General features: G+C 42.3%; 1 protein-coding gene across 1 annotated transcript in view; it reads left to right on the top strand.

Annotated features, from left to right (window-relative positions):
- Positions 1-14,418, top strand: part of LOC133389164 (inactive heparanase-2-like) — a 37,943-nt gene extending 23,525 nt beyond the window's left edge. The window contains exons 3-4 of the mRNA XM_061636318.1: positions 3,740-3,901; positions 14,353-14,418. Coding sequence (XP_061492302.1) covers positions 3,740-3,901; positions 14,353-14,399 — 209 coding nt within the window. The 3' untranslated portion in view covers positions 14,400-14,418. The remainder of the gene's footprint in view (positions 1-3,739; positions 3,902-14,352) is intronic.
- Positions 14,419-14,626: the final 208 nt, after the last annotated feature.

Below are 14,626 nucleotides of genomic sequence, written 5' to 3'. Positions count from 1 at the left end.
TCTTGCTTGATAATTTGTAACTTTCCCTGGTTCATGCTTCTCACATTCCATGTTCCTATTGTGTGCATCGTACAACTCCGGACTCTTCTTTCACATCTGTTTTCATCAGCCTCTGGGCTTCCTTTCAGCTTTGACCCAGCTGCATCATTTGTCACAGCGCTACTCGTCCTTTTTTCTTCTCATCCTTTGTTCTTCTGACCTTGGGCTCTCATATGGTTGTAAAATTGAATTTATAATAAATAAATAAAATATAAAGAGGAATTGCTCCTACGAAGGGGAAATGGAGGCAGCATCAACATTTGGCACATTCCCCCTCTTTAGTGGTAATGCTATTACTGATGTCACCACCAATGAATTGGGTAAGGGCCACTCCAGAATGCTCAGTGGGCTGCGTCCTGCCATTGCAGCCAGTGGGCCACTGGTTCCCATCCCTGGCTTAAACAAACCACAGATGCTTGAATTTGGACATCACAGGGGATTGTGGTCAGTTTAAAACCGGAATGGAATGCTTCCTATCTCCTTCTCTGGAGCATGAAAGAAGAAGAATGTGGAAGGCACCAAGCTGAGGCTTGTCACAACTCATTCATACAGAAAGGAACTATAGGCTCCCTTCATTCATTCATTCATTCATTCAATTATTTATTTATTTATTTATTTATTTATCTATCTTACCCTTCCTCTCAAAGGACCCCAGGACAGCAAACACCAAAATGTTAAAACAGTACAACTTAAAATAAAACAAAACCCTATCTAAAACATTTAAAAACTATTAAGAACCATCTAAAACATTTACAAACAATTAAAAACATCTAAAAACTTTATGTGTGAACTGGGCCACCCAGCGAGTTAATGGATGAGCCAAGATTTGAACCAAGGATTTCCCAGTTCCCTTCCAGGTCATGTGCTTGGCTACTACAACACACCAGTTGTCTCCCTTGGAATGGGCACATCAGTAGAATTGAAAATAACTTTTATTTTAAAAGAAAGTACAAACTGGAATCAGCTTAGACAGTTCTCACGTGTACTAATTTTGTGAAAAAGGAATGATAATTCCCTATTTTATAGGTTTTCTACTGGGCCAAAAGCAATACTGAGAACACCCTATGTAGGTAAACAAGTAGTAGGACCAGCCCATAATATTTTGCTGCTTGACTTGGAACAGCAAATGGCCCCTGGTCAAGTGGTCGAGTTGGCTGGTCAAGTTATTTTGGCACCTGAGGCAGAAACTCTCATAAGTGCCTCTTCCCTTCCCTGACAGTAATAATAGTACAGTGGTAATAAATTACAAAAAGTAACAATTTATTTAGCTGTTTATTTACATGAACTTTAAAGGATTAAATTATATTTGGGGAGAGGAGGACGTGAGAAAAACATATAAGTTGGTTGCCTAGCAACTAGATCACATGGTTTTTGTTCCCTCCCTTCTCTTAGTATCATGATGAAGAGAGGGAATATCCGAGCAGATGAATGGGTTGTGTGTGCATGCGCTAATGTGGTGTCCTTCATTTAATTGCTGTAAACAGTCCAGAGAGCTTCAGCTATGGGGCGGTATATAAATGTAATAAATAAATAAATAATGGGGAGTGTACTGATTTTGGGTCAATGGAGACAGAATGAGGACTGGCATAAAACATATTTTTAATCTGCAGTCAGCCAATAGTTTGCAAAGCATGTTCAGGCCCTCCTCTGCTCCAGCAGCCCGGTGTGACCTTAAGAAGGCATGCTTACAAATTATCAGCTTTTAAGAAAGAGGCTGACTGATGTACTTAATAAAGGGATGTCACCATTGCTCAAAAATTACTGGGGTGGGGGTTAACTCCTTTTCATTTTATGCCTGCCCCTGAAATTCTCTACTAGAGCAAGTTTCTAAAGCTGGTAGCCAAAGGTATTGTATTGAGCTGTTCATGGAGGTTGTTAATTATTTAGGGAAGGATTCAAATCTATGGCTGTTGACACCTGTTCACAAAACCTTATGTACACGTAGAAACCTTACCTGCATATAGACTCCAGTCTGGCTTTTGTCCTGAACATGGGCCTGAGACAGCACGGATGGCCTTGGTCATAAATCCTTGCTTGCAGGCTGACATGCGTACTGTTATTCCACTAATCTTGTTAGAGCCTTCTGTGGTCTTTGATAAGTATTCATCATAAGTGTTCATTGGTGACATGACTATAGAAATGAATGGGAATTTGTGGGACCAGTCTTGAATGATTCCACTTAGTCCAGTGAGGTCTTTGAAGTGTTTATGGACAGCTGTTCATCTTTCCTTTCTGCTGATACCTTTCCTGTGATGTTCTGCAGGGGTCAACCTATTCTATTTCCTAGTTGTAAGTCAAGATAGGTTGCCATGTTAGTCTGTTGCAGCAGAAGCAACATAGTTTTGTGGCACTTTACACTCTAAGAAATTATCATGACCTAAGCTTTTATCGACTAGAGCCCTCTTTGTCATGAGGGGCTATCCTCACTTGGTGGACACATAAACACATATAGACAGAAAAATATGTTAATACAACAACCAAAATACTGTGAAATGCAAAAGGTAGCAATAGGTCTTTCACATTTCTGTGCAGAGCTAAATGTATTCAAGATAACAACAAAATGACCTCTAGTGTTAAAGTGGTCTTCATTACTATGCTAATTTAAAACCTAAATGGGCACAATTACTTTCTGCAATGTAAAAGAAACCCCAATGTCATCTGAGCCCAAATTTGCCAATAAATTCTAGTTAAGTAGTTTTATACTGGAGCCTCATTTTTGAAATTTTTGTTATTACTAAAATATCCTGAGAGATTGAAATGTTTTCCCACTGGTTTCTAAATGTTCATGTCAGATTTGTGACCATTTATTCTTTGATATAAACCTGCTTGCCATATGTCAACAGCAGAAGGATACTGTTGGCAGGCTAGGCTATGAATCCCACTGGAAGATGTACACATGACTAAGCTCCTGATGGTATGACTGATGTTATTAGGTTCTAAAGTAGTGCGAAAACATCATGTTGTCAAGTACTTAACTGTCATGTTACCTAGATGATGTGCTGCTGTGTTTGGCTTGGCAGGTCAGAACTTATGCAGGCATGGTCTAAGCAGACCTTTTTGTTAGAAGGAATTTGAGTGAAACGTATTGGCTGTCGGGGGCTGGAGCCAGCAGAGACATAAAATGCTGAGGAAGGTTATATGGAAGGAAGCACAAACATATAAGGGGCAGGTGGGAATGAATTGTCCATAGTGTTAATTAGGGATGGGATCCGTATTTCAGGGCGGGTTCAATTTTTGCTCTGTCAAACTTCTGGTACAACTTCATCAGGGATCAATATTTGCTATTTGCTATAAATACATCCGTTCCCCCCAACAAAAATATCAATATTAATATTGATATTTTTAAAATACTATTTTTTCATAGATTTTTAAAAAAATCATTTTTTAAATGAAATCAATATTATATGACATTTTGAGGGGGAAAGCAATATTAATATCAATATTTTGAGGAAAATATCAATTATCAATATTTTTGAGGTGAATTTTTTTAAAAATGTGCTTTGGCCGCAGAAAACCTCTAGAAAAAAAAATCCGTGAGGACAAAAATATATATGAATAAATAGGAAATCAAATTTGAATTTTGAGAAATTCAAGCACATCCCTAGTGTAAATCTGCCTGGTACCAACTTTTAAAAAAATCACTTCTTCGCTAAGGACTAGAAGCTGAGTCTGCAACATCTTTTGTTTTGTCTTACGACAGACATCGTTCGCAGTGACATTGCCTTGGATAAACAGAAAGGCTGCAAGATTGCCCAGCACCCAGACATCATGCTGGAGCTACAGAGGGAAAAAGCAGCTCAGATGCACCTGGTTCTTTTCAAGGAGCAGCTCTCCAACACTTACAACAATCTCACACTAACAGGTAAGGCTGCAAGGTCATCTTGAGCCAAGGATCAACACGCTATGGATACTCTGGTAGAGCAAATTGTTGCTTGTTTTGTGGCAGGAAGTAGGCAGCTACCGATCCGTGGCAGCTGAAGGTCAATGGGAAATGTTACAGAAATTAACATGTGCTCTATAGTGTGTTTCCTCACTTTGCTGCAACGTGATTGTTGCCAGTGTATGAGAGCAAGAGAAAGCAACAAACTGTCCATGCTACATATAAAGCAAAATCGGGTGCCCAATAAGATAGAAATCAGAAAAGCTGGATAAATAGTAGGAAGTACCACAGAGTGCTGATGTAACAGCAATAATGGATTCGGTGGCCTAACAGCTTCTTGGGACATAGACAATTCCCTGGATTTGATTGCACCAGCAACAGGTGATCTATGGCTATGACCAGGGTTTTAATACAGCTGTGACAGCAAGAAGAATGATTCCCACATGTATTTTAAAAGGAAGTGTAGGTGTTCCGTGGTTATTTATTTATCATAATTAATCTATTTATTTATTATAAATTATTTTTATTATAAATATTGGTATAGCCTGCCTCTCATCAGTATTGATACCAGAGAAAAGCACAGCATAAAATAAATTACACAACTGGATTTATACATAAACAACAACAAACAAGCTCATCAGAAATACATACACATGGGGCAACTACAAAATGGGAGAGTAAGCTAAAACAACCACCCCCCACAAATGGTTAAAACGGCTGAATGAACAGATAAGTTTTATCTTGGTGCAAAAATGGTAACAATGATAGTGCCTGTTGGACATGTAATGGGAGGACATTCTACAAGCAGGACACTGCTATGGAGAAGCTTCTATCCTGAGTCACCACAAAACAAGCTTCATGTAACAGTGAAATACAGAGAAGAGCCTCCTATGCAAATCTCAAGGTATGGGCAAGCTGATTTAAGAAGAGGCACTCCTTCAGGTATTTGGGTCCCAAGCCATTTAGGGATTTAAAGGTAAGCATCAGCACCTTGGATTAGACTTGGAATAGAATACAAAGACACAGCTAGATGTCCTTGTTAATCTGACAGCACCTCGTTATATGTTGTATTCTTGATCTATCTTGGGTCTCTAATGAGGCCAGAGTGCCTGAGTTTAAATATGTTCCTCATTTTAAACAGTTGGTACTTGTTTCATAAATCCTAGACATAAGCCAGGGATGGCTATTCTACTCTCCAGATGGTGATCAGGGGACTAGAAGGGTATTACCTATGACTTGACCTCTCTACTCAAAGAGAGATCTAGCATTTCTTCTTTTTCTAGCCGATCCGGCAAATTATAGACCTATAAGCCTATTAAGTGTAGTCAGTAAACTATATGCGAAGCACTTGCTCGAGAAACTTCAATCTTGGCTTGAACAGAATAACATTCTCGAGGATGAGCAAGCTGGCTTTAGAGCAAATCGCTCTACTACAGATCACCTTCTAGTTTTAAACCATCTTATAGATAAATATTTAAAGAACCCTGGGGGTGCTTTATTTGCGGCATTTATAGATTTCAAGTCTGCGTTCAACCTCATTCCCAGGGACAAACTGTGGGCAAAACTAGAAAGTACAAACATTGATCGGAGACTCTTAGTCCTGATACGACGGCTTTACCAAAAAACTCAGATTCGTGTTAGATGCAACAGGGCAGGAAACTTAACAGGACCAATATCCTCAGAAAACGGTGTCAAACAAGGCTGCATATTAGCCCCTACGTTATTTAATTTTTATGTGAATTCCCTAATTAGGAAATTAGCCGAAATACCATCGCACCATCCTACATTGTCAAACAGACCAATAACATCACTGATGTATGCAGATGATGCCGTATTAATCTCTCTCTCCCGTGTCGGGCTCAAACATCTTCTTGTAGCCCTGGATAATTATTGTAAGAACGAATCCCTGGTTCTCAATTATGAAAAAACCAAGGTGTTAGTTTTTACAAGAAAGCGGAGGAAATATAATTGGTGCCTTGATGGCAATGTAATAGAACAAGTATCTTCTTATAGATACTTAGGCATCACACTGCATTCTACGGGCAAGTGGCATAACCAGATGAAAAATGCACAAATTAAAGCCCAAAGATGTGTAAAAGCCCTTCTCTCTTTCTATTATAACAAGGGAGGGCAGCATATATCATCAATCATAAAAGTATTCACGGCCAAAATTGTTTCTCAAATACTCTATGGAGCCCAGAGGCACGTACTCAAATTTTACTTTACTGGAAACCGTGCAAACTAAATTTCTTAGAACTATCCTGGGCGTTCCCCCGTGTCTTTCAAACAACATTTTGCGCCTGGAAGCTGGACTTCCCAAAATTGAAACCCGTGTTTGGATTTTGAAACTTAAATACTGGCTAAGGTTAGTATTTCTTCCGATTGGATTGGCTCCTCTTGTTCTCACTGATTCCTTTCAATCTGATTGGAAGAAATCTATAGAGACAAAAATTACTTCCCTGGGTTTATCCCCATCTGTTCTGCTCTCAGTAGGATATTATCAAGCCAGCCTATTAATCACACAAAGAAATCTAGACATGGATGTTCAAACCCAGCGGGCTAATGCAAATTTAAATGTGGATTCATATGTTATACCCTATATGCTAGCTAAACATCTGAAGAGCTTAGAAAATCCCAGAACCAGAAAAGCTTTTACGCTGGCTAAATATAATATGCTACCTTCAGCCATATTAGAAGGTAGATATAAGAACATTCCATTCTCGGAACGTGTGTGCCCTTGTGACTCTGGAGCCTTAGAAAACGTTGGCCACGTTTTATTGGAATGCGAATTTTACAACGAGATGAGACAGCGCCTTATCTTTCCCCTTATCCAGAAATTTCCCGGTCAGGACTCTGCGTTTTTAACAAAATATCTTTTAGCAGATGTCGATCCCAGGGTTACGCTTGCGGCTGCGAGATTTTGCGCTGCAGCTATAAAACAGCGTGCCTGGGTGCTTGCACAAGGTTCTTTTTAAATATTTTAACTTTCATATCAAACAATACTGTATTCCTTTTAAATTTGAGTCATTGTACTGTTTTGTATCACATTGTATTGTATGATATTGCTTTGCTGGTCTTGGACCGTTACAATAAATTCTATTCTATTCTTCTTTTTCTTGGCAATTTTTTTTACCATCCCTTGGTTAAAGTATGATAGGCTTCCAGTAGGGATGGGGGAGAAATTAGATTTGGTTCAAATTTTCATGAGCAGCTACCTAATTTGCACTTCCCAAAGTAATACTTGAACTGAAATGTAATTATCCTTTGAAATTTTTACTTTGTTGAATTTTGCAATGAAGTTCTTTAACAATATATTATACAGCCATAAGAGTGGCTGTATACTATAGTCAGCATGGATTTTTTTGCATTCCACAGTGTTAAATCGAAAATACCCCCCATGCCATTCTGATGCTTCCCATAAGCTCATTTCAAAACAAAACCTTACAAAACGTATAGTCCTGAACTCAGAAACGCTTCCTTAACAACCCTCTAAGTTGTCATGGTGATACACAAAAGAGTCAGAGAGAATCGAGAGTTCAAAGTGTAATAAGAGAGAGAAAAACCCCAGAGCCCTTTTGGACTTTTTTCTGTCAGAGTTCTCATAATCTGTTGAAATTAATTAAAAATGAGCCATGTTCACAGAGTACCTGTAATCTTATTACTGACCTTGCCCCATACTTTGACCTTCATCTTCTGCAGTTTAAAGTTAAAAAAAATGCCTGGCTGATTTTTAATTAACTTAAGAAATATAGCATTGAACTCAATGATAATGTTGGGTATGCTCAGTAAGAACCAACTGTCATTGTTCTAAAAGCCAGACTCACAGCTGCTTGGATTGGTTAGTCAGGGGGCCACACCCACACCAGACTTTATTTCACTTTAGACAGTCATGGCTTTCCCTAGAGAATCCTGGGAAGTGTAGTTTGTGAAGGGTGCTGAGAGGAGACTCCTATTCCCCTGACAGAGCTCCAGTGGCCAGAGTGGTTTAATAATCAGCCCCTCTGACTAAAGCTCTGTGAGGGGAACAGGGTGTCTCCCAGCAACTCTCAGCACCCTTCACTAACTACACTTCCCAGGATTCTTTGGGAGAAGCCATGACTATCCAAAGGGAAATAAAGGTCTGGTGTGGATGTGGCCAGGAACAGCTTTGGTTTAAATTTGGGTGGGAGGCTATATGTGCATTCTGTAGATAGGGGAAACCCTGAAAAAGAATGATACTGTTCACAATGTTTTCCTTTAGGAAAGGAAAGGGGCTTCCCCTCTGACCAGTGCCCACCCATCCAATCTCCTCCCCTCCTCCTCCCCTCTCCTTCCCCTCCTCCTCCCCAGGTCAGTTTCACCTATCCTAAGCATCATTGTACAGAAGTAAATCCCATTGAACTCAAAAAGCATGGAAGTGATCAAACCTGCCCTCCCTTACTCCTCCCTTCTATCCCTTCCCTCTTGCCCCTTCCCTCCCCCTTCCTTCACCCCTCCCTTCCTCTCCCCATCCCCTTCCAATCCCCTCCTCCTCCCCTCTGTCCTCCGCCCTCCCCCTCCTCCTCCCCTCTGTCCTCCACCCTCCCCCTCCTCCTCCCCCATGGTCAGTTTTACCTATCCTAGGACTATGACCTGGGACACCAGGGTTTGAATCCCCACACAGCCATGAAGCTCACTAGGTGACCTTGGGCCAATCACTCCCTCTCAGCCTCAGAGGAAGGCAATGGTAAACCACCTCTGAATACTGCTTACCATGAAAACCCTATTCATAGGGTCTCCATAAGTTGGAATTGGCTTGAAGGCAGTCCATTTCATTTTCAAGTATGATTGCATGAGAGTAATTAATTGTTGTAAACCACCCGGAGCGCTTCAGCTATGGGACGGTATACAAATAAATAAATAAATAAATCCCATTGAACTCAAAAAGCATCAAACCTGCCCTCCCCTCCTCCTCCCTCTCATCACCTCCTTTTTGTCCCTTCCCTCCCCCTTCCTTCCAATCCCCTCCTTCCCCCTCCCCTTTCAATTCCCTCTACTCTCCCCTCCCCCATGGTCAGTTTTACCTATCCTAGCCATGACTGCATGGGAGTAAATCCCACTGAACTCAGTAAGCATGCAAATGATCACACCTGCCTTTTCCCTCCTTCCCCTTTCCTCTCCCTTCCTCCACCCTTCTCTCTCTCCTCCCCTCTTCCTTCTTCCGCCTCACCTGCCCACTGCAGCCCTCCTTCCCTCCCTCCCTCTTCTCCTCCTCCCCCTGGTCTGTTTTACATATGCTAAGCATGATTGCATGGGAGTAAATCCCATTGAAAATAAGCATCCTAAGCATGATTGCACAGGAGTAAATCCTGCTGAACTCAATAAACATGCAAATGATTAAACCCGCCCTCTTCCCCTCCTGCCTGCTCCCCTACCCTGCTCCCCATCTCCTGTGGTCAGTTTCACCTATCCTAATCATGGTTGCAGGGGAGTAAATCCCACTGAACTCAATAAGTATGCAAATGATCAATCCATTCTCAGCAAACTTGCACAGGATCCCATTTCTTACTTCCCCCGGATTAAAAAGCTGAGAAATTCACTAATAGGCAAAAACCCTTGCAGTTTAAAAATGTACCTATAGCCAAGGATTGGATTGTGAAAGACCAACCCAAATTGTGTTTGCATTTTGACAAATTTGTAGGGCAGTACAATATCTCAGAGAGGATGTCAGGTCTCCTGCTCCCTGGCACATTCACTATAGCTGCCCAATTTCCCTACTTTTTAAAGTTTGATAGAAATATCTGTTGGCTATAGGTACTTTCTTAAACTGCAAGGATTTTCGGCTATTAGTGAATTGTATATAAAAATATGTATATCAGAGGGAAGTGTTTGCACAAGTGCATGTATGGTTGAAAATAGCACTGAAAAATGCAGTATATTATGGTAGATTGCTTGCACATTAGGCAAAACTGCATACCAAAATGTGTGTATATTAGCAGACAGTCACATGAAAATGCTAATGAGCATTTTGAGAACATTTTTTAAAAGTTGCAAGCTGATGTGGAAATGTGGAGAAGTGAATTTAAGACTGGAAAAATGAGAAACCAAAACTGCAGATTTATCCATCTCAAGCTGCCAGTGACTAGCTGCTTTGTAGGATGCAGCCAACTTTCAGACCAGCAACTGGCCATGTCTGAATGGACTGCCTTCAAGTTGATCCCGACTTATGGCGACCCAATGAATAGGGATTTCATGGTCAGTGGTATTCAGAGGGGGTTTACCATTGCCTCCCTCTGAGGCTAGTCCTCCCCAGCTGGTTAGGGCCTGCTCAGCTTGCCACAGCTGCACAAGCCAGCCCCTTCCTTGCCCGTAACTGCCAGCTGGGGGCAACTGGGCTCCTTGGGACTATGCAGCTTGCCCACTGCTGCACAGGTGGCAGGGCATGTAACCCTGAGCCACTCACTGTGGGGGTGATCTTTAGCTGGCCCTTATACCCAGGAGACACGAGCGGGGATTTGAACTCACAGACTCTGGACTCCCAGCCAGGCTCTCCTCCCCACTGTGCTATACCAGCTGTCTTATGTCGGAACTAAGCTGCCCCTTTATGAAAAATTCTGACTGGGGGCTTTACTGAGAGTCATAGCTCTGGGATGCTCTTCTTCAAGAGGCAGCTGTTGTTGCTTTCCTGCTTGGTTGAGGGGGCAGAGGAGTTTTAGTTGATCTAGCAGAAGTTGTCTGCTGACTTTTACCCTAGGCTTTTGCCCAGAGAAGCAGCATAAGGCATTTTTGTAGTACTTTAGCACTACTGAAAATAGCAGTGCACGGTTTTCAAGTTCCTTCCCCTCTCCCTGCCCTTGCTTGCTTTACCAGGAGGGAAGCAGCAATTACTAAATTTGGTGTCCTTGAAGCCAAAGCGGCACATGCACTTTGTGTGAACCCTGTAAATATTAAAGAGCAAATATAAAAGAGATAATGGCCCAGATGGAGCTGAGTGGCTGTTTCTTTTAGGAGTGTTGTTTGAATTATCCATGAAATGGGTCCTGGAATGACTGACAGGCTTTGAGGTAGTGGGGAGAACTGCAGGGCACTCGTAAATTGCTGACGTCTTGCCTGGCCAGTGAGAGGACAGAAAGGAAGGGTCCAATTCTCCAACTTCTGGCCAGTGAAAAGCCCTACCAAGAGGTGTCCAGGTTTTTACCACAGATACTCAGAAAAGAGGCTCATGCTAAATTCCCCCCCTCTCCCCCCCCTGCACAATTTCTAAGACTGCTGTGCAGATACTGAGTTTATGTGACATGAATGTCTACATCAGCCTGATGAACGTGACAGCTCCCACTTTGTGGGGAGAAAACGGGAGGCACCTGGGGCTGGAGGCTTTCCCAGAGAAAGAGATCTAGCTGTGACAGATACCTAGACTTGTGCCTGCCTGATGTTTGGGCAGAATCCCTTCAAGCCATTTCTCATTTTCTGTAACATAATCCACCTTGGCTGTTTATTCCCACTTGAGCTCTTGGAATCTCCCCTGACAACTTGCTTACTCTCCAGTAAACAAACTTCCCCCCAAAGGGAGGATTCTTCCCCTCCTGCACTAGTCTATAAGGTGGTTTCAAAGAGGCCTAGAACATTGCTTGCATTTTTGCCTAGGACCTGCTGCCAGAAGGGCACCTGGTTATTGCAGTCCCTTGGCCTTTTAAAGTGTGTTTATGGGGGAGGATGGAAGACTTCAGCTCCAGGTGCCTCTGTGAGGCAAAACTTATCTAAAGTGGCGAGGCTGTGCCCAGCCTCCTTGGATGAGATCAATGCTGCCTGATAGTTATTAGGAAATTTAATCTCTGATTTCATAAGTGTAGCCTAGCTCTGTGTCCTAGCGGGTTGAACATAATATTTACATGTAACTAGACAGAGCCATGCAAATATTTCTCTTTCGTATGACGGCTTCAGTCTTTTGGGTTGCGTGTATGGGATGGGATGACTGTCGCATGAGGACAATTATTGGGCACCTTCAGGAGAGCACAAAGTTTTAGGAATATATTTTTTTAAAGTGGGAGTAGACTGCCCAAGAGTCAAGGACTTTCACAGGGTTACCATTTTTTAAAACTGAGCCTTGCTTTGCCCCAGATGAACCTACACAACTCTCTCTGAGCTCTGAAATCAGCCTCTTTCTCAAGTTCTTCTTTCCCCTATTCTGGAGAAAATAACAAGCTGGACAAAATACGTTTTGTTCTCCTTTCCCATTCTATTTCCCATGGCTTTGCCATATGGCTCAACAGAAGGGCAAGAAGAAGAGGATTTTGTCAGCTATGAAATGGCTGTGCTTTTACCTATGCTAAAGGCTTTGGATCAATTTCTGACAGAAAATCAGCCCTCAGTGCGCAGGAAATACTACAAACATTAAACTAGCACAGTGATCACCTGAATGTTCTAGCTCAGTGATCCAGTTGACCACTTTTCAGAATATGACAGACTAGTATTTACCCCCATTTACTTCAATGAGAATGACAGTGAGAATGTGGCCATGAGATAGAGCAGTCTTCCCCAACCAGTGTGCCTCCAGATGTTGTTGGACCACAACTCCCATCAGCCTCAGCCACCATTGGCTGAGGCTGATGGGAGTTGTGGTCCAACAACATCTGGAGGCACACCGGTTGGGAAAGGCTGAGATAGAGCAATTAGATCATCATCTTGCTATGAGGCCCAATGTAATGGACTTTGAACCTGCCACAGGCCTAGAAATGATTATGGGCCAAGTGAATTGGCCCTCATTTCTCTCCTAAGATATGTGTTCTATTGCTAGTCCTCTGCCACCTTCTGAAATTTGGTAGTTTGGACAATTTGGCATATGATATGGCAGAGCCAATTTTGCTTATGGGTGAGTGTCTGAGAAAGCCATTCTTGAGTGGAGACATGACTTCAGCTGGATCCTGGAAGAGGTCATGGGTTTTCTTTGACTGATGAAAGCCATGTCCTTGATGTTTCCCCCCCTGCTCAAATTTATATTTATTTTCAGCATTTATATCCTCACTTCCAAACAAATTTTCAAGGCAGCTTATAATCAAAGTAAAAACAATATGCACTTGTAACATAGTTCTAGTTTATCAGACTCCTCAGCTGAGTATTAAATGCCGTAGACTATCCCAACCAGTGTGCCTCCAGATATTGTTGGATCACAATTCCCATCTTTCCTGACCATTGGCAATGCTGGCTGAGGCTGATGGGAGTTGTGGTCCAACAACATCTGGAGGCACATAGGTTGGGAAAGGCTGCCGTAGACTGAGTGGCAGAACCATGCATGCTTATCCTACAGATGAGGCATGGGTAGGGTTGCCAGGCTCAGGGCCTGATCCTGATCCTGTATCTTTAGGAGAAGAGACAGTCAGCCAAGTGCAGGTGTTCTTGCAACACTGTAATGGGAAAAAACACAAGGTGGAATTCTCCCTTCCCCCTGCACAACTTTTAATGATACAGAAGACCTCTTGGACTTGGCTGACTTTCTCTTCTCCTAAAGATACAGGATCAGTCTCAGGCCCTGAACCTGGCAACCCTAGGCATGGGTGAGGAAGTGTAAGTGAAACAATGAAATATGACTCAAACTACTACCACATGGCAGGGGAATTTCTTTCTACTCCAGGGATGGGGAACCTTTTTCAGCCCAAGGGCCACATTCCCACATAAGGAACCTTCCTTGGGCCACATGCCAAAGGTGAGGGGGGCAAGAGGCAAAAATGGGCAGAGCAATTGATGTGACTCTTACCTTTGTAGAGAAGGCTGCATTCCAGTCATACAACAACCAGAGGTTGTGGTACAATAGACTTTGGAAGTGTATTGTCCTTTCTGTGGGTGGCTTTGGAAAAATTACCATTGTCCCTGTCTTGCTTTCCATAGGGGGTGTGGCAATCAATTAAAAAAAACTATTAATCAGGGCTGCAAGATTTAATCACTAGATTAATCAGATAACACTTCCTATTAATTAATTGGTGTTGCGGAATCTCAATTGCCGAAGTTTTGGTTAAGGATGTGCTCGTTGTTTTTGAGGTTATTTTATTTCTGGTATGTTACTGTAATAGGGAATGAACAAGAAAATATTAAAGATGCCTGTTCCAACCATGAGTGGTAGCTTTTGTTATATAATACTGTGCAGTATATTAACATACTTCATTATGTCAAAGAAACACATATGTCTCAAAAGAAGTGACATGCTCATTTACTTAAATTTAAATTGGTTAGTCAGAAAAAAAGTATGATTAATCAGCTCACAATTCTTTAATTGTTTAACATCCCGAGCATTTATCTTATTTGAAGGGACAAATTACTTCTTGGAGCCTAGGCTGTGGCAGTGAAACACTCCCCCAGCACGTGGCTCTTGGCCCCAGGTGTGCAGACATCCGGCTCCGTGCCTGGATTGGAAGCCTCATGCTGATTTAACTAATCACTTCCTTGAGAAGGGTGAAATGAACATTTCTCTGCTTGTCTTGAAGGCAAGAGCCTAGTGGACCCTACAGGGCTTCTGTTGGGGCTGCCCTGAGGAGGAATTTATTGCCAGAAAGGACATGACCTGACTGCAGGCTCCTTAATGGCTGCCAGATGTGCTGCTGCTACCATCAAAACACCCTGCAACTAGGAGAGCCTGCTGTGATGAGTGCATTACTGGGAGAGATGACCAGGCAAATACTGCTGACCTGTCAGGCCTAAGGCTGACCATATGCTCTGCAAAGCCCTTGCCTAACACTTACACCCACCCCAAATATTTCA

This window comes from Rhineura floridana, chromosome 7 (assembly GCF_030035675.1).
Source record: "Rhineura floridana isolate rRhiFlo1 chromosome 7, rRhiFlo1.hap2, whole genome shotgun sequence".
Lineage (NCBI taxonomy): Eukaryota > Metazoa > Chordata > Lepidosauria > Squamata > Rhineuridae > Rhineura > Rhineura floridana.
The sequence above is the reverse complement of the archived record's forward strand: the minus strand, read 5'-3'. Positions and strand labels throughout refer to the sequence as shown.